This window comes from Amaranthus tricolor, chromosome 9 (assembly GCF_026212465.1).
Source record: "Amaranthus tricolor cultivar Red isolate AtriRed21 chromosome 9, ASM2621246v1, whole genome shotgun sequence".
Taxonomy (NCBI): domain Eukaryota; kingdom Viridiplantae; phylum Streptophyta; class Magnoliopsida; order Caryophyllales; family Amaranthaceae; genus Amaranthus; species Amaranthus tricolor.
Genome location: NC_080055.1, coordinates 19,850,212 through 19,870,271, shown reverse-complemented (window position 1 = coordinate 19,870,271; position 20,060 = coordinate 19,850,212). Strand labels below are relative to the sequence as shown.

At 33.8% G+C, this 20,060-nt stretch overlaps 1 protein-coding gene across 1 annotated transcript; it reads left to right on the top strand.

Moving 5' to 3' along the window:
* The first annotated feature begins 1,680 nt into the window (after positions 1–1,680).
* LOC130824620 (sugar transport protein 14) lies at positions 1,681–7,266 on the top strand. The gene is made up of 4 exons (XM_057689697.1): positions 1,681–2,070; positions 5,160–5,482; positions 5,593–6,222; positions 6,620–7,266. Exons 1-4 carry the CDS (start codon positions 1,929–1,931, stop codon positions 7,070–7,072), a joined length of 1,548 nt encoding a protein of 515 aa, XP_057545680.1. The 5' UTR covers positions 1,681–1,928; the 3' UTR covers positions 7,073–7,266.
* Positions 7,267–20,060: the final 12,794 nt, after the last annotated feature.

Sequence of the window (20,060 nt, the reverse complement as noted above, 5' to 3'; positions counted from 1 at the left end):
GTCAAATTATTTGTTCTCGGTGTCGGTGGACGTAGCTATCACATTGATAGTGAACCACGTTAAATTTCTGGTGTCATTTTCTTATTGTTTGCATTGAATTTCCTATTGTTTCATTGTTGTTCATCGACCTTGCTTCCGCTATCGTACAACAGAAGAGATGAGGAGTTCATCACAGCAATGTGGCTTAACAAAGTGGAGTGCTGCATTGGAAGATAGTGAATACCATCAAAATCATCTTCAATGCAATCGTAAAGGCGCAAACCCAATAGGAGACATGAAGGAAATAGGCGTGGTGGCTAGAGACTCTAGTGGGAAAGTAGTATGCACAGTTTCACGATCCTGATGGCAGGAGCGAATAGGAAAAATGTGGGATTAAATGTGGCTAGTTGGGCAACTAATTGGGCTATTTCTACAATTTTTATAAACAAACAATACTACCTAAAAAAATTTAAGTTTTAACCATATCTATTTAATATTGGCATGTCATCACCATATCTAAAACTTTTAAGTTTTAACCATAAAAGAATATAAGTTTGAACGATAGTCTCTAGAAAAACTCTTTCGATGTTCAAGTCTTTGAAAGAGCTTATATTGTAGATTGACAATAATTATTTGGTTATAATCAATATCAAAGAGTGGCTTTGAGGTTCAGGTAAGACTTCATCGTTGAGAACATATTTAGGATAAGAATGGTGAAAAGCACTCCTAGAATAGCATATCTTAGGTTCCTTTATTTTCTGTCATTTTAGGGGTATTTATAGTCATAAATCATAAAACACTTGCTGATGCAGTAATAGTTGATTGGTTTAAGGAGTATGAGAGGTGTCTATTAGGTCATGAGGGAGTTAGGTTATAGGAAAATTATGTTATAAAGGAGTTATGGATTGTCATGGTGATAATGATAATCAATGGTGGCCAAATAGATTATGGTAATAGGCAAAATATTTTCCATGTGGGCTTTTAAGTTTTAATAGTATTGTCAACATGGACTTATTTAAAACAAATTTTATTTTAAACAGGTAAAATAAAAAAGAAATATTTACTTCCTCTGTTTCTTTTATGTGTTTGTACTCTTTGTTTTTGCACAAAATTTTTCAATACAAATTTTAAACCTTAGTATTTTTTAATATATTTTATTTGAAATTATATAAAATGTATCAAAAAAAAATCATACATTAAGACAGATCTAACAAAATCTCATATAAATATACTTTAGTTTCAATTATATCACCAAAATAATCTTTTTAAAAATTTATTCTAATAAATCAAAAATAAAACAAATATTAGAATAAAATATAATAGAAGTATACAATGAAGTTAAGAACTAAATAAGTGATTAAATTGAATTTTAAAAGAAAAATCAAGTGTACTACCACATTTATAGCTACTTTAGATAGTTAGTGATCGATCTAATATTTAAGTTACTAATAGGTAAAAATCTATTCAATAGAAAGTAAATTTAAAGTTATCCGAGTAAATAGAACAGTTAAAGATTAAGTTAATAACTTAGTAAATTATTATTATCCGAAATTCAATACATACCAATTATCATATAATATTTTCTAAAATAAAAAAGAAAGAAAGAGGAAACGTCAAAGTAGGAGGCAAGTGGTTGATAATATGTTTAAGTGAAATCATGTCTAAAATGAGTAAAGCTACAACTGTAACAGGTCATATTTCTATCCAAAAATACATGTCATCAACTTGTACACTAATATAAATAAACAACAACCCATAACATAAACCATTAATAAGAACACTAATTGTATTCTATATCGGGAAACAAAATTAGTGTAAAAATATGTTGTGAACACCCAAAAAGCAGTGAACAAAAAAAAATCAGATTCAGAACAGTTTTATTGATATTTCGTAGAGTCCCACTACAAATCACTAATTATTATATTGTGATATTTTTGGTGTAAAAAGAAATGGCTGGAGGAGGATTTGTTGATGGAGTGCCGGCAGGAAGGGCGGAGATGTACGAGTATAGGATTACTCCTTACTTTATTTTCGCTTGTATTGTTGCTGCCAGTGGTGGATCTCTCTTTGGCTACGATCTTGGTGTCTCTGGTTAGTTTTTTTTTTTTTTTTTTTTTTTTATAATTGTGTTTTTAATTATAAAAATATCGGGTTTTTGATTAATTGGAGGATTTTAATTTATTTCAGAGAACAAAGATGATTTGATGGTAAAATGAGTATTTGGTAGATTAGCTGATTCAAGCTATTTTAAAACAAATTTTTACTATTTGTTTGATGCTTCCTAATTCTTATGGCGTTCATAACACCATTATCTCTTCAATTATATTCAATTGGAACTAATTGACATTATACTCTATTATATTAGCATACAACTTTAAATGCATTTATGTATAAATTAAGTGTTGGAATTTTATAAAAAGGATTTGAACAAGAAGAAGTAATTCACTTACAAATTTAAAAAGTTTTGTCATTAAAATTAATTAATAATAAGAATACTTAATCTTATGATATTATCATCCTTTTCTCACGTGTAGGAATTAGGATAATTTTTGTTTACAAATAGTAATGAGCAATCAACATTAAAGGAGGGGCGGGGGCAATGCATTAAATTGAAGGTAGGATCCCATAACCCAATTGGGTAGTTCATATTTGTACAAATAATGAAGAATCTTTAGAAATAAAGATAACAATAATTTATTTATTTCTATACTTGAAAATTGGAATTACTCGTTAACACCATCTATGGTATACTAAATGTTTTATTTTGATCATTTTATAGGATTTATATTCTTTCTTTTACTGTTATTCATAAATTTAACTTATTTATTATCTTATTTACATAATTTTTTATATTTTTCTATAAAATATTACTTTTTTCCTATCTCTAATATACTTCTATTCACAATAGATATATTTAATAGTAAATATTATAATACAGTTAAAAAAACCTTCAAAATTTGTGTGCCTAAGGCCATGAGCCAATCTTGATAATAGGCTCGAAATATGTACTTTGTCCATCTTTAGAACCACTATGTATATTTTGGGTTGTTGCGTTTGTCAAAATCTTAGGAATAGTCAAGTTATCAAGTTACTTCATGTGGGGACATGCAATGATAATATCTGCTCTAATAATTTGTCTTTTACTATAATATTTTATTATATTTTTATTTTTAAAAAGTTAGTACAGTAAGATTTCAAATATAAACTTTATTAATAATAATTTTTTATAACTTTTAACTATAAATAATTAGAGATAGTATATAGACAAATGAAAAATTCAAATGTAAATTTAAATGAAAATAATAAAGAGAACTTACATACTCTATTTCCTCCGTCCTATAAAATTCGCCTCACTTGTCCGTTTTACATTTAATTTATTTAATTTTTATTTTTACCATGCCTTGTATACTTTTTTTAATTTTCATTTACATATTTAACTTCCATTTTATTTCTTATCTACACATTTTTTACTTTTTTGCTTAATCTATTTTTTAAAACTTTTCCACTGGTTGCCATTTTTATAAAATTGATGGTACAATGAAAGTATAAAATAATCCTATCAATTTGAGTTTAGTGATAGTACTCCCTCGCAATTAGTTTGTCCACTTTTCAAATAATATGGAGATTAGTATATTGAATTATAGTAGTAAAATATTTACAAGTATAATATTTTCTTATTTACCTTAATAGTCTTATTTGACTTTTAACACTGTTTATAAATCATTCTTAACTTGTATTTTATTTTTAATCTATAAATTTTAATATAGTTAAATAAGATCTTATTTAATTTGTTTCAATATAAAAATTATTAATATTAACTTTCTATAATTTATAATTAAATATAATTAAAAATATTAATAATAAAATTATTACATTCGTAAATATACATAATCATGTAAAGAAATTATCTCAAAAATAAAAATAATAGAAATTATTGAGACCGATAAAAATAGAAAATGAGCCAAAATCTTAAGAATGGAGGAGTATTTGTCAAAGTCCATATTTTGAAAAATAGAGCGTAGACTAAGGAGTGTGACAGTGTGGGGCCGGGGGCAGGTAACATACAGACATAAAATGAATATGAAATACAATTTGCTCTTAACGTTGACCATTTAAGATTAAAGGATAAGAAAGAGAAAACATAACGGATAGAAGTGATAAATATTTTAAATAAAATTTGATAAGATTCTCTAATGTCTACAATTTAGGAAGAGCACTAATATAATAAATTTACAGTTCGTTTCATTAATGATATGAAATAATGATAATAGGAATGATTTATAGTATAAAATTTCATTAAAAGTTTCATATCATTCTTATTGTAATGAAACTTTAATTATAGAAGAGTGTTTTTGTTTACAAATTTTCATTACAATTTAATACCACATCTCCCAATAATAATGCATTAAAATGAATTTTATGAAGAAAATGAAATGACTGAAGTAGGACAAGCATGACTATCATAGTAACCAAGAGATTTTTCAACCAAAATTACACTATTTTTTCATTCTCATTATCACCATTTATTACCACCTACTAAACGGACCGTAAGTAATTTAAAGCTTTCTCTTTAAGAATTAAGATTATATATTTTTCTGTTATTACTTTCACTAATAAGTTAAAAAGATACGTCTTAATTATTATTATGTACTATATTCTTCTCTTAAATTAATTCTTATCTACTTCCTCGGATTTCTATTGATATTCTATAAGAATATTTTATTTTTAAGAAAAAAGAAATTTGTACATAATTTTCCGTTGATGCTTACAAGTTAAAATTAATTCATTTTGTCTTAAAAGCGAGCTTTTTAGCTGCTTTAAAAATTATTTACAAACACTTTTTTTGCCTGTTTGACCAACCTACAAGTTAAAGCCAACCAAAGAGCTAAGCCAAAAGTCATGAACCAAACTCTCCGTAACTTTTCATTTTTTGAGCAAATCTAGTTTATAGAGTATGCAATGGAACACATTGACACAAAGCTCATAGATCAAGACTTGGTCCTAGATCATTATGTATTTATGTTCCGTACATATACGTATGGTGTACTTGGTCCTTTGGTGTAAGAAATTATGTAATTTGTTTAATCGTAATATAATTTGTAGATGATGAATATGATTAAACAAAAGTGAATGGAAAATATAAATAGACTGATTGAACTCTTGCTGAAATATTGTGATAGGTGGAGTGACTTCAATGGATGATTTTCTAAAGGAATTCTTCCCAAAGGTATTCAGAAGGAAACATGCCCATTTGCTCGAGACAGATTACTGTAAGTACGACGATCAGCTTCTGACTCTCTTCACATCGTCCCTGTACTACGCAGCTCTTGTGTCTACGTTCGGGGCTTCTGTTGTAACTCGAACCAAGGGCAGACGAGCCAGTATTCTAGTTGGTGGTGCCAGTTTCTTTGTCGGAGGAATCATCAACGCCTTTGCCAAAAACATCGCCATGCTCATTATTGGCCGAATTTTCCTTGGTTTTGGCATTGGATTTGGCAACCAAGTAAGTTTTTTCTTCAATCCTTCCGCGGATTAAATATGATCAAATTTGACCCGCGAAGAATCACAGCTTAAACAGGCCTTAAAACTAACAGTTTTTGTGCAATCTTATAGGCAGTTCCTCTGTATCTGTCTGAAATGGCACCAGCAAAAATCCGAGGGGCAGTTAACCAACTATTTCAGCTTACGACATGTTTGGGGATTCTGGTAGCGAACTTTATTAACTACGGGACTGCACACATTCATCCCCATGGATGGAGAATTTCAGTCGGTTTGGCGTGCCTTCCTGCAACGCTTATGTTCGTTGGTGGGCTATTCCTTCCGGAAACCCCCAACAGTCTGGTCGAGCAAGGAAAGTTAGATTTAGGAAGGAAAGTTTTGGAGAAAGTTAGAGGAACTTCAAATGTTGATGCTGAGTTCGCTGATCTCGTGGATGCAAGTGAAGCGGCTAGGGCTATCAAGCATCCTTTCCGGAACCTTCTACAAAGGAAAAACCGTCCTCAGCTGATCATCGGAGCTATAGCACTCCCTGCATTCCAACAACTCACTGGCATGAACTCCATTCTTTTCTATGCTCCTGTTTTCTTCCAGAGTTTGGGTTTTAACACAAACGCATCTCTATATTCATCGACGATTACCAATGGAGCACTTGTGCTTGCCGCACTGATTTCAATGGGTTTGGTGGATAGATTTGGTAGAAGAGCCTTCTACATTGAAGCTGGTATTGAAATGTTCATGGAAATGGTAAGAACTGTTAAGAGTATATAACATATTCTAAGCCTGAACTATAAGCTTAAGCATTTAGTTGAGTCATGTGAAGGGGTGTGTTAGAGTATATAACATATCTTGGGGCCTTCACTAGAGTTGTTCAAAACAGATTAGAGTGCACCCGACCTTGTAATCGAACCCGATTTAACCTGAATTCAGAAATGATTTACAATGATGTAAAATACAAAAAGGACACAAAACATGATTTCAAAGCAACCCGAAACACCTAACTTGAAATCAACCCCATAACCCAAATGAACACCTTTAGCCTCAACCTTAAACTTAACTTTTGGTTGATTGGGTACATAAGCGATATGATCCCCGATCCCTCTATAATACAGTGCTGAAAACCTGCATAATTTTTCGATTTCAGGTGGCTGTAGGCATCACTCTAGGCATCTACTTCGGGGACAGTAAGACATTACCAAAGAGCGTTGGCTACTTCCTCGTAATCATGATCTGCTTGTTCGTGTTAGCCTACGGAAGGTCATGGGGCCCATTAGGGTGGCTTGTCCCGAGTGAGCTGTTCCCACTAGAGACAAGATCAGCAGGGCAGAGTATAGTGGTGTGTGTGAACATGATCTTTACAGCCTTAATTGCACAATGCTTCCTAGTCGCGCTTTGTCACCTAAAATTCGGTATCTTCCTGTTGTTCGCGGGACTCATCATGGTTATGACGACCTTTGTATTCTTCTTCCTACCTGAGACGAAACAGGTTCCGATTGAAGAAATCATTTTCCTGTGGAGAGATCATTGGTTTTGGAAAAACTATATAACAGAAGAAGATGTTAAGGCTCATACTGGTGGTGATAAGCAGCAAGCATAGATTCTAAAAATACACATTTCAACCAAAGAATGTTCATAAGGATATAGGCATGCTGTCAGTCTTAATAGCCACAGTTGATGATTGTTAACCCAAGTCCCCTCATACTATATCCATATTGGAATGTGATACCTGAATTGCAATACAAATGAATACAAAAAGCATTTGGTATTTGTTTCAAATACTTCTTATTATTTCACGGTAATTATTATTTTTTTTTTGCAAATTAAAAAATAAGATAAATTAACGCTGTAAACGATGAAGTCAAGAACTGCCGACATAAAAAACCCCCAAAAAGAAAAAAAGTCATTGGAAAAAGATCTCTGAAAACAGGTCACTCAAGAAATATTTTCAATATACACGAGATTTTCAAAATATTTCCGAGTTGAAATATGACGATTATGAATGCTAATTTATGAATTATATCAAAATTTATGACCTCAATTTTCTAAGAGGTTTGCAACGATGAGATACATGTCAGCAATCAATTTTGAAACCTTAATTTGACGGCATTGAATTGAAATCAATAAAAATAGAAACTATGAAATCAAATTCAAGAAATATCAACACCAAGGTTTGTGTGGAAAAATTGAAAAAAGTAAGATCATTTAACAACTTAATTCCAAAAATAAGCTTTGTGAAAACTTAATTCCCAAAATAATCCGTACATCCAAACCTAGCCTCGGTGAATTATAAAAAAAAAATATCCAAACCTAACAGCGAAAGACCAAAAAAAAAAAATTATAAAAGCCATAAGTCGCTGTTAGTAATAGCGACTTATGTTATTTATTTTTTTTTACGAATTAAACTAGCCGGTGTTAATTAGAAAAATAGCCGTTACGAACTTGAAAATAGTCGTTGTAATGATGTTCTATAAATAACTCCATCATTTCTCTACTTCATATATCTAATCTACATCATTCTTGCTTTTTTGAATCAATTTATAAAGGTAACATAAGGTATTATGTTAGTTTTACTCTGAATTTATAAATGTTAATATTATTTTTGAAAGTTCACTTACGTTACTATATTATATGTATTCCGTAGATGTCAAAGGAGCATTGTATTGAAGAGCTTTGTGATTGTGGTTATGAAGTTGAGATTAATACAGATTGGAGCGACTTCGATCCAGGGCGTGATTTTGTTGCTTGCCCTTTCTACTTGGTTGACGGATTAGGATGCACATACTTTAGATGGATTGCTCCGAAGGTAACTAAATGGCAGAGAGACTTAATAGTACAGCTTGAAAAAGAAAAACAAGAGCTTAAAGATGAGGTATGTAATCTAAAGAGACAAATAGATAATATGGCACATAGGAAAGAAGAGACTGAAAGGATTATGAGAAAGTTTAAGAAGCAATCTTAGTTAGCGACGATAGTTTAACTTAACGAATGAACTATGTAATGTGATATTGATTTGTTGAACTTGAATGAAATTGTGTTGAATTTTCGATAGCATGTTTCCTATTTGAATATGATTGTCTGTTTGTTTTTGATTAAATTCATAATGCATTCTTGGCGGAATGATTAATCGCCGAAAAGTCTGAGTACTTAACATCATTTCTTGGGATAGTAGACGTGTGATAATACGATAAAAATATATACATCTACATATATGTTACAATTTATACACAAAAGACCAAATGTTACAAATATTAAGTATGTACAAATGTTCAATATATACAAACAGTATTCTACTGCTAATCCTACTCCTGTACCCTGTCTAACTGTGACGGTTTACGACGCCTCCTCCGATAGTAAGAGGCCGTCGCATGACGCTCGGGTAGGGGAGGTGATTGATACTATGATGATGTGGCACCCTGTGAGGACCCGGCACCGTAGTCCGAGCACGTTAAGTCAACCTCCTCAATATGAACGTCGGCATGATAAGGAGATGACCCGTACTCGTACATAGTGGTGTGGGGCGCAGTCACTTCCGAAATGAAGTGTTGAAACTACGTCCCTAGGAGTATGCCCTGGGCTATCTCCCGTATGGGCTACTCTTAGGAGGAGCGGATGACTGATGCAATGCCCTGTGCCTGCAGTAAGACTTAAGTATTAATGAAATGTATAACAAGTAAGTTCTACGGATAATAATCAATGTTGAACAATACTTACAAAGTGTGTCATCGTCGGTGCTGCGGGAGCGTACTAGGCTGTCGCCATGATACCTCGTGGTGTCATCCATCGACAAGTGATGGAGAGGAACCACGGCATGTAATCCGCCGAAGTAGGTGCGCCTACAGCCTCGATCGGCACACCTTGGGCCAGCAGCTCTAAGCCTGTGCTCCTAACTAGCGACATGGACCTAGTTGATCTCGAGCCAGTTCTTGGGATCTCGACCCTTACGAGAGTGATGGAGCTCCGCCTCTGTGTCATATGGCGGCGGGATGCCCTGTACCATCCCAAATTGGCGCAGTACCCGCTCAGGAAGATGCACTTCGACTATGTCGAAGCAGATCAGAGGTACAGATGCTCTCCGCACCCCTGACAATATGCCCGAGTGCTGAGGCAATGCAGTGTATGCCTCAGCGGGGTAAGGATCCCATTGAAACTAAACGTGAAAATTCGATTAATAAATTACGCAATGTGATAGTTACAAAACAAGTTGTAGTGAAGTTGTTACCTGGTCAGCTCATAGTAGATCGAGTTGATCGCAGTAAAACCCCACGCCCGATCCTATGTGGATCCTTGTTCGTCTTTCAAAGGACCACCGCGATCCATATGGCACATGTGGGGGTGGAAGAATTGGTGGCACAAATGCACCACGTCCCACACTGTTGGCCTCTTAAGGTTTTGATGATGACTTCACTTTTATATAAACAAACATATTTTTAGAGATTGTTTTGTAGGTATATATCCGATTTTGTTGAAATCGTTGATGAAGCCTATGACTTGGTTCGTGGAAGATGTACATGTCTTAATATGTCCAAGATGTTAGATAAGTGTTATAATGTTCAAAGTAGACGTACAGTCTACTGTTCCTAAAATGAACATTTTGACTGAAGTTGAAGCTGGAGACAGTACGTTGTTCCTACGTAGCAGGTCTGGAGAATAACATCGACTGGAAAATTGCGAATTAATTATTTTCTGTTTTTAAGTTGATGTAATGGTTTAGAATTAATTTAATTGCTTAATTAATTAATAAATTGGTTGGCAAATCTATTTTTAGGTTTTCTAAAAATAGCCCAAGACTTTTTCTTCATTAGATTTAGATCTCCTATTTTTTAGGATCTTATGTTTTTAACTCCTATGCTATTTTTAGCATTAAGGAAACTGATTTTTCTTTGAGCAAATAACAGCCGGACACTTTCATAATTCCACCACCTTTTGTTTTGAGAACGTGGGGGTAGTGGGAGGTATGTCTGAGGAAACTGCTGGCTGTTCCCACTATAAATAGAAGGGACTTTGCTCGAACCAAAATGAATCCAAGAGAAAAAAAAAGAGTGTCCATTAAAGGGAGATCATCTTAAGAAAAATATTTTCAGTTTTCCAATGCCAATTAATTTATTATATTTTTCTTAAGTAATTATTTTAATTTTTAATCTCTTGAGAATTGGCCTTGTAAGGGTTAATGAGTGTTTTGTTGTAATTAGACTTGTGGGAAGTCTAAGGGAATAGAGAAGAGAAACGTGAGAAGAGAAAGAGAAGGAGAATAGAGAAAGAGAATTAGGCCTAGAGTAGAGAAGCTTCGAGTGAAGCAAACATTGTTTTGTGTAATTGTAATTGATTGCCTTAACATAGTGAGAATTTTGAAATCCCGGGGGGTCGTGGTTTTTCCTTCTTATTAGGCCAAGAAGGTTTCCACGTAAAATCTTTGTCTCTTTTTATTTCTTGCTTCTTAAGTTTAAGTTTTATTTTGTTTGCTAAAATTCCGCAAGTTAGAGCAAAAACGTAGTACAACTCAATACACAACAATTCACCCCCCCCCCTCTTGTTGCTTTTGATCATCTCTTCATATTCCAACAATTGGTATCAGAGCCCTGTTCCTCATTTAATCAGGAAACCCTGAGAGCAGTATCCTGTTCCCACAGAGATGTTGAAGATGAATGAGCGCATGGAAGAGGGGTACTCCACACAAAGGCCACCCATGTTTGATGGGAAATTCTATACTTACTGGAAAAATAGAATGGAAATCTTCATAAAGGCCGAAAACTATCAAGTTTGGAGAGTTATTGAAGTTGGAGACTTTGAGGTGACGACCATCAACTCCAATAACGAAGCTATTCCAAAACCAATCACTGAATATGAAAAAGAAGATTTTCAAAAGATGGAGATGAACGCTCTTGCTATCAAATTGCTTCACTGTGGTCTTGGACCCAATGAACACAATCGTATAATGGGTTGCAAAACTGCTAAGCAAATTTGGGACCTGCTGAAAGTTACACATAAAGGTACTAGTGAAGTGAAGCGATCCAAGATTGACCTCCTAATGTCCAAATATGAAAGGTTCGTTATGGAACCTAGAGAGAACATTCAAAAGATGTTCACCAGGTTCACAAATATCACGAATGAATTGGTCTCTCTTGGTAAGATCATTCCCGTTGATGAACAAGTTAGGAAAATACTTAGGAGTCTTCCTCAAGACGAACGCTGGAGAGCTAAGGTCACAGCCATTCAGGAATCGAAAGATTTCACCAAGTTTAATTTGGAAGAGTTGGCTGGTTCCCTCATGACTCATGAATTGCATTTGGGAACAGCTGACAGTTCCCGAAACAAAGGACTGGCTCTGGCAGCAGATGATAGTGAAGAATCAGAAGCTGGGGAAGAGGAAGCTGCTATGTTGGCACGTAAATTCAAAAAATTCTTCAGGAACAGCAGATATAGAAACCAAAGAAACAACAAAGAAAAGGGAACTGCTAACTTGAAGACAAATTTTGAATGCCACAAGTGTGGGAGCACTGATCACTTCATCAAGGATTGCCCTCAATGGAAAAATGAGAAGGGCAAGGGAAAAGCAAGAGAAGTTGGAAAACAATATAAGAAGAGAAACTTCAAAACTGATTTTAGAAAGGCTATGATCGCAGCTTGGGGTGATAGTGAAAGCGAAGCTGAAACTGAAGCGCCAATAGAGGAAGAAACCGCAAATCTGTGTCTCATGGCATCTCATGAAGAGTCTAAGGAAAAAGAGGTAATGTCTTCTAGTCCATCTCCTAAACAACTGTCTAATTTAAGTAAGAATAAATTAATCAAATTGCTATTAGAGACACAAGAAAAGTTGAATGAAAAAACAGCTAAGTGTCTCCAAATTGAGAAAGACCTTAACTTAAGTAAAGATCATATCTCATACCTAAATTCCTTTAGGATCGATGTGCAAAGTAGATTTTTTGATTTGCTAGAAAAGAATATCATTTTAAAAGAACAATTGGAGAAATTAAAGCAGGATTTCATTATTCTTAACATTGAATTAAATCAAAACAAATTGCTAGGATTAAAATTGGTTGAAAATGATAAAACCACTCATGTGTTTAGCACGGAATTTCAAGAAATAAAATTAAAATTAGAATCATATGAAAAAGAAAATAAGTTTCTAAAAGATCAAATTAACTTAAGAGGAAAAGGGAAAATCAATGAAATTCCCAAATGGATTCTAAATGCTAAAACCAAGAGTAAAGAAGGTCTAGGTTATGTTAAGCATGAAAAAAGAAAAAAAGTCTATGTAGATCTCCCTAGTAGCAAAATCTGTTCCTTTTGTGGTAAAAATAGACACCTAAAATATCAATGTGTAAAAAGGGAACAGCACACTAAAGCAAATGAAACTTATGTCGAATGCATATGGATTGAGAAACATGATTCAAATTTAATCGACAGGGAACCCAAGGCTGACTGGGTTCCTAAAACTAACCATTAGTTTGCTTTACAGGCTCAAGTGAGGGGGAACAACTCATGGTATCTCGACAGTGGGTGTTCCAAGCACATGACGGGTGATAAATCAAGATTTCTCTCACTTGAAGCGTATGATGGGGGAACTGTAACCTTCAGTGATAATATGAAGGGTGAAATAATCGCCAAAGGAAAAGTTGGAAGATCAAGCTCCCATGCCATTGATAATGTATTTTTAGTCGAGAATCTAAAACACAATCTTTTAAGTATTTCTCAATTTTGTGACAAAGGTAACTCTGTTAAGTTTACTTCTGAACGATGTATAATTTCTAGGAACAACACAGGAGACCCTATACTAGAGGGAATCAGAAAAGGGAACACCTATGTGGTGGACCTGGACACTGTTCCCAGAAACAGTCTAACGTGTTTAAGCGTTATAGAAGAAGACCCACTTCTTTGGCACAAGCGTCTAGGTCATGCTAGCTATTCATTGATTAACACCTTAAGATCAAAAGACCTAGTAAGAGGATTACCAGCAATAAAATTACTCAAAAATGAAATTTGTGATCCTTGTGCTAAAGGAAAACAAGTGCGGTCATCCTTTAAATCAAAGTTTCTGGTGACTACCTCTAGACCATTAGAATTAATTCATATGGATCTATGTGGACCTATGAGAACACAAAGTCGTAGTGGCAAAAGATATGTGTTTGTCATAGTTGATGATTTTAGTAGATTTACTAGGACCTTATTTTTAGCAAGCAAAGATGAAGCTTTCGATGCGTTTGTATCTTTTGCAAATAAAATACAAAAATCTACCAATAATTCAATTCTTCACATTAAATCGGATCATGGCAAAGAATTTGAAAACTCAAACTTCATGAATTATTGTGATGAACATGGTATAAATCATAATTTTTCCGCTCCTAGAACACCACAACAAAATGAAGTGGTGGAAAGGAAGAATAGAACCTTAGAAGAAATGGCTAGGACCATGTTGATTACTAGTGGTCTACCTAGGAATTTTTGGGCCGAGGCCGTCAATACTGCATGCTATATTTTGAATCGTGTGTTAATAAGACCAATTACTTCTAAGACACCCTATGAATTACTCAAAGGTGTTAAACCAAATATTTGCTATTTTCGTGTGTTTGGATGCAAATGTTTTGTTCATGTGAATGGTAAACGAAATATAGGTAAATTTGATGAAAGAAGTGATGAAGCAGTATTCCTCGGTTATTCATCACATAGCAAAGCTTACAGAGTCTATAATAAGAGAACAATGTGCGTAGAGGAATCTATTCACATAATTTTTGATGAAACTAACTTTTCAACAAGTGAATAGGAAACAAATAATATTAAAATAGGTCTTGCAAATTTAGAAGATGATGATGAAGGAGTTAAAATGCAAGATCCAGGAACAGCAGGTGAACAGCCAATACAAGAAGAGGCAGGGGAAACTGACCAAATCCAGGAACTGCCAGCTCAACAGGACCAGCAGACTGTTCCCAATCCAGCTGTTCCCACAGATGACCAAGATGATCCAGTAGCTGAACAAAATGCAAATCAAGATGCTGAATCAGAACATGCTACTGTTCCCTCCAGAGAATTTGTGCCTAAACCTTGGAAATACCAAAGTTATCATCCTCTTGATCTGATTATAAGTGATATGAATAAGGGAACACAAACCAGATCTCAACTGAGAAACTTTTGTGCACACTTTGCATTCCTATCATCACTTGAACCTAAAAATCACGAGGAAGCTTTAAAGGATTCCGAATGGGTCGTAGCATGCAAGATGAATTGAACGAGTTTGAAAGAAATAAGGTATGGCACTTGGAACCCAAACCAAAACACAAAAAGGTAATCGGTTTAAAATGGGTATTTCGGAATAAGCTAAATGAGCATGGAATAATTGTAAGAAACAAAGCAAGACTCGTGGTCAAACGATATAATCAACAAGAAGGTATTGATTACACTGAGACATTTGCTCCAGTAGCAAGGTTAGAGGCTATTAGAATTTTAATTTCTTTTGCTGCATTTATGAATTTTAAATTATATCAAATGGATGTGAAATGTGCTTTCTTAAATGGATTTCTTGATGAAGAAGTGTTTGTTGAACAACCTCCAGGTTTTGAGAATACCTCTTGTCCTGATCATGTCTATAAGCTTGATAAAGCTCTATATGGCTTAAAGCAAGCTCCTAGGCAATGGTATGAAAGACTGTCAAAGTTTTTGATACAAAATAACTTTGTTAGAGGAAAAATCGACAAAACCTTGTTCTTTAAGAATAAAGGTTCTTATATTTTGGTTGTTCAAATTTATGTTGATGATATTATTTTTGGTGCTACTAATGATTTATTATGTAAGGAATTTGCTAACCTAATGGGCACAGAATTTGAAATGAGCATGATGGGAGAATTAAATTTCTTTCTTGGTTTACAAATTAAACAAACTGAAAATGGTATTTTTATTCATCAACAAAAATACATAAAAGAACTTTTAAAGAAATATGGACTAAACAACGCTAAAACCAACCATACACCAATGGCTACAAATGTTAGATTAGATGAAGACCTAAAAGGAACTAACGTAGATCAAACAATGTATCGAGGCATGATAGGTTCCTTATTATATCTAACTGTAAGTAGACCCGATATTTCATTTAGTGTTAGTTTATGTGCTAGATTTCAATCAAATCCTAAAGAATCACATCTCACGGCAGTCAAACGAATTTTAAGATATTTGAAGGGAACAAACGACTTGTCCCTATTTTATCCTAAAAGTGATGTTTATGATTTAAAAGGTTTTAGCGATGCAGATTATGCAGGCGATCTAGTTAATAGAAAAAGCACGTCAGGTATGGTACAATTTCTTGGCTCCTGTTTAGTTTCATGGAGTTCCAAGAAACAAAACACGATTGCATTATCCACAGCCGAAGCTGAATACGTGGCAGCAGCAGCTTGCTGTTCCCAAATGCTTTGGATAAAACAGCAACTAAGAGATTTTATTATTAAATTTGAATGTGTTCCTATTTATTGTGATAATACCAGTGCCATATGTATATCTAAAGATCCAGTGCATCATTCACGAGCTAAACATATACATATTAGACATCATTTCCTTAAGGATAACGTAGAACACAAAAAAATTGTATTAAAGCATGTCAATACTAATGAACAAGTTGCAGACATTCTGACCAAATCGCTTCCAAGGGAACAATATGAAAAGATGAGATTGGAACTTGGTATGATCAAGCTCCACTAAAGTTGGTTGCATAAAATTTCCAATGAAGCATCATGAAAAAAAAAGGGTCAGGAATCAACCTCAAAATTTTGATTGAAAATCAATTATTGCATGGATCAGGTAAACACGTAATGAAGTTTGTACTATGAATATTTTCTTGTTTGCATGTTGTTAGTTTGATCAGACCACAGCAATATGTTCGTTATTTTCTTTATAATTTTTTTTATATATCATAATTCATCATTTTTTTTCATTTTGTTTTCATATTTTACTTTAATATTCATAATTTATTCATATTTCACATTTTTCTTAAAAATGTACGGCCAACTAAAATTAAAAACAATAGGAAACGGTTTTCAATCCCATCACTTCAAAATCCTTCCATATCAAACGCAATGATTAGAACATTAAAGGGATTGGACTTGAGGTAACCGTCACTTCACCGCTTTATTAACCTTTCCCGTACTTCACACTTCACACGTCTTCTTCAAAAACCGTCTCAAGAAACCGTCCCCCTTCTTCTTTCAACCTTTCAAAATTCAAACATGAAAACTCCAAAATCAAGCAAGAAAACGCCTAAATCAGGAAAGAAAGCCTCTAAATCTCACCAAAACATCCAGCCAAAACCCTTAAAAATTGTTCATCCACCCCCATTATTGAACGCTGCACCATCACCATCCCAAGAAACCACTGAAAATGTTGGAACAAAACGCAAAATATTCTCACCAAAAAGTGAATCATCCTCCAAAGCGGTCAAGCGTTTGAAGCAAGTTGATCCTAATAGTGCTGAAGAGATTGCTAAGGAAATGTCTATTGGATTTGGGGTAGATAAGTACTGGTATAACTCTACACACATTCCTCAACTTCATACTATTTTAAAATTTCAAGAATGGGAGGTTTTGATGACTGAGTATAGTTGTAATCCCATTTTCCCAAACATTATGCGAGAGTTTATTTCAAACTTCTCCATTGAATGTGGAATGTGTTCTAGTATGGTTAGGAACATGAAATTAGAGTTTAACAGCGCTTTGTTGGCAGAATGGTTCAATATTCCGAATGTTGGTTTTGATACATACTGTGTTGGTACTAAGATAGTTTTTTCTGGAATAAATGAAAAAACGATTTTTAAGTTTTTAAGGGTTGAACAATAAAGGGGTAAAATCAGTCACAATGTCTTGTCTCCATTGCATAAATTACTCTATAATGTAGCACGAAGATTCATCTTGCCCCGAAACTCTAAGAGGAGTGAGGTGAGTCTACGTGATGCAACTTTGATTTATTGCATGGACAATCAAATAAAAATAAATTTTCCATCTTTGATGATATCACATTTATCTGACTGCATTGAGAAGAAGAATGTTGTGGGCTATGGTGGGCTGTTGACATGGATTTTTCGTAAGCTTGGGGTACCATTGGATGGGCTGGAGTTCCCAATGGGTCCCAATATGAAAATTGGTGCACGGTGTCTGAAAAATTTGCATCTCCAATTAAATGATGAAGGGGTGTTAATAAATGAATCAGAAGAAGTAATTGATGTAGGTTCTGATGAGGAGGAAATGGAGGAAGAAGAAGAAGAAATTGAAAAAGAAGTAAAAATAAAGAAAGAAAAAGGAGAAGAAAAAGAAGAAGAAAAAGAAAAAGAAAAAGAAAAAGATGAAGTAGAGGAGGAAGAACAAGGACCTGTTCCCACTGAAGAAGGAAAAGAGAGGGAACAGGAGGAGGGGACAAGAACTGAGGGGGAACAAGGAGAGGAAGAAGCTTTAGGAGAAGAAGTGCCTCATGATTTCTGTCATGATTCCAGTGATGAAGAGGTTGTGATTGCCTTAAGGAAGAAGGGTAAAGCTATTCAAAGGAAGAGTAGGAGGCTTGCTTCAAAACGAAAGGCTGCAATGGTTGATGATATCACTGAAACCATTCCTGAGCCTACTTCAAATGAACCTCTCTCTCCCAAGCCAACCACTCCACCAACAAATCACTCTCCATCACCACCTCCATCACCTATTCACTTTACACCACCACCATTTCCATCATCTCCTGGTATTGGTTGTGCTGATCCTATCTCTACAGCTTCCTCACATTCTGTTCTCTCCAAGCTCATTGACCTACAGTCTCAATTCAGTGCTTTTCAAGATGAAGTTCGTGTCTCACTCACTTCAATTGTTGATCAACTTACCATGATAGAGAATCGTCTTGGTGCAAAGTTGGATACAGTAGAAGTGCAGACCGAATATGTGGATGAAGAAGAGACTGCCCCTTGAACCCTCTCCCTATATTTTTTTTTAAGATTTGAATGGCTGTTGCATTTCACAAACAATTTCACTTTTTACTTTGTACCATCTGGGGTACATTGTTGTTGTTACGTTGAACAATTGCTACTTTTCTTTTCTTTGCTTTTCTTAATGGTCTGTGACAACTAACTATATGCAGGTTTGATTATTGTTCATGGCACTTACTTTTATTATTGTTTCTTGCTTTCATCACTGACAAATCTATATGGTTTGTGCTAAGGTTTGATAACCCCTAATTCTATTTGATTGATGACAAAAGGGGGAATATTATGCACAAACTTAAGAAGAGCAGTGAATACACAGTAACATATCTTGGTTGATTTATATTGTTTCTTATTGATGATAATGTTATTGATGATAATGTGCTGAGTTTATGCTAGCTTAATGATCATCTGTGTTTTCAAGTTGCTTAATGATCATCTGTGTTTTCAAGTTGATTGATAAGTTGATTGATATTTACTTGTTTTTGTAAATTTGTTTTCAAGTTGTTTTTGTTGAAAATACTTAATAATTTGTGTTAGTTTTATTATGTTAGTTTAATTATGTCAGTTTAATTAATTTAAGTTTATTTCATTTAAGTTTTAGATTAATTAAATTTTGAAAATTTTTAAACATATTTGATATTATGGAGTAAATTGTTTTATTGTGAATGCTTGGTAAATTATATTGTAACGAGTTGATTTGCTAAGTTATTTAGAGTTGCTTTAATCTCTAGTATGCTCTAAGAATTTTGTTTTGCTCTATTTTACTTAAGTTTGTTTATAAAGTTTGTCCTCATCAAAAAGGGGGAATTTGTTGGCCTCTTAAGGTTTTGATGATGACTTCACTTTTATATAAACAAACATATTTTTAGAGATTGTTTTGTAGGTATATATCTGATTTTGTTGAAATCGTTGATGAAGCCTATGACTTGGTTCGTGGAAGATGTACATGTCTTAATATGTCCAAGATGTTAGATAAGTGTTATAATGTTCAAAGTAGACGTACAGTCTACTGTTCCTAAAATGAACATTTTGACTGAAGTTGAAGCTGGAGACAGTACGTTGTTCCTACGTAGCAGGTCTGGAGAATAACATCGACTGGAAAATTGCGAATTAATTATTTTATGTTTTTAAGTTGATGTAATGGTTTAGAATTAATTTAATTGCTTAATTAATTAATAAATTGGTTGGCAAATCTATTTTTAGGTTTTCTAAAAATAGCCCAAGACTTTTTCTTCATTAGATTTAGATCTCCTATTTTTTAGGATCTTATGTTTTTAACTCCTATGCTATTTTTAGCATTAAGGAAACTGATTTTTCTTTGAGCAAATAACAGCCGGACACTTTCATAATTCCACCACCTTTTGTTTTGAGAACGTGGGGGTAGTGGGAGGTATGTCTGAGGAAACTGCTGGCTGTTCCCACTATAAATAGAAGGGACTTTGCTCGAACCAAAATGAATCCAAGAGAAAAAAAAAGAGTGTCCATTAAAGGGAGATCATCTTAAGAAAAATATTTTCAGTTTTCCAATGCCAATTAATTTATTATATTTTTCTTAAGTAATTATTTTAATTTTTAATCTCTTGAGAATTGGCCTTGTAAGGGTTAATGAGTGTTTTGTTGTAATTAGACTTGTGGGAAGTCTAAGGGAATAGAG

What these genes read in the sequence shown, in the direction of transcription:
- LOC130824620 (XM_057689697.1), top strand. Translation starts at nt 1,929, where the DNA reads ATGGCTGGAGGAGGATTTGTTGATGGAGTGCCGGCAGGAAGGGCGGAG. An exon ending in CTACGATCTTGGTGTCTCTG is followed by an intron (nt 2,071 to 5,159) that starts GTTAGTTTTTTT and finishes ATATTGTGATAG; the next exon opens with GTGGAGTGACTTCAATGGAT. An exon ending in GCATTGGATTTGGCAACCAA is followed by an intron (nt 5,483 to 5,592) that starts GTAAGTTTTTTC and finishes GCAATCTTATAG; the next exon opens with GCAGTTCCTCTGTATCTGTC.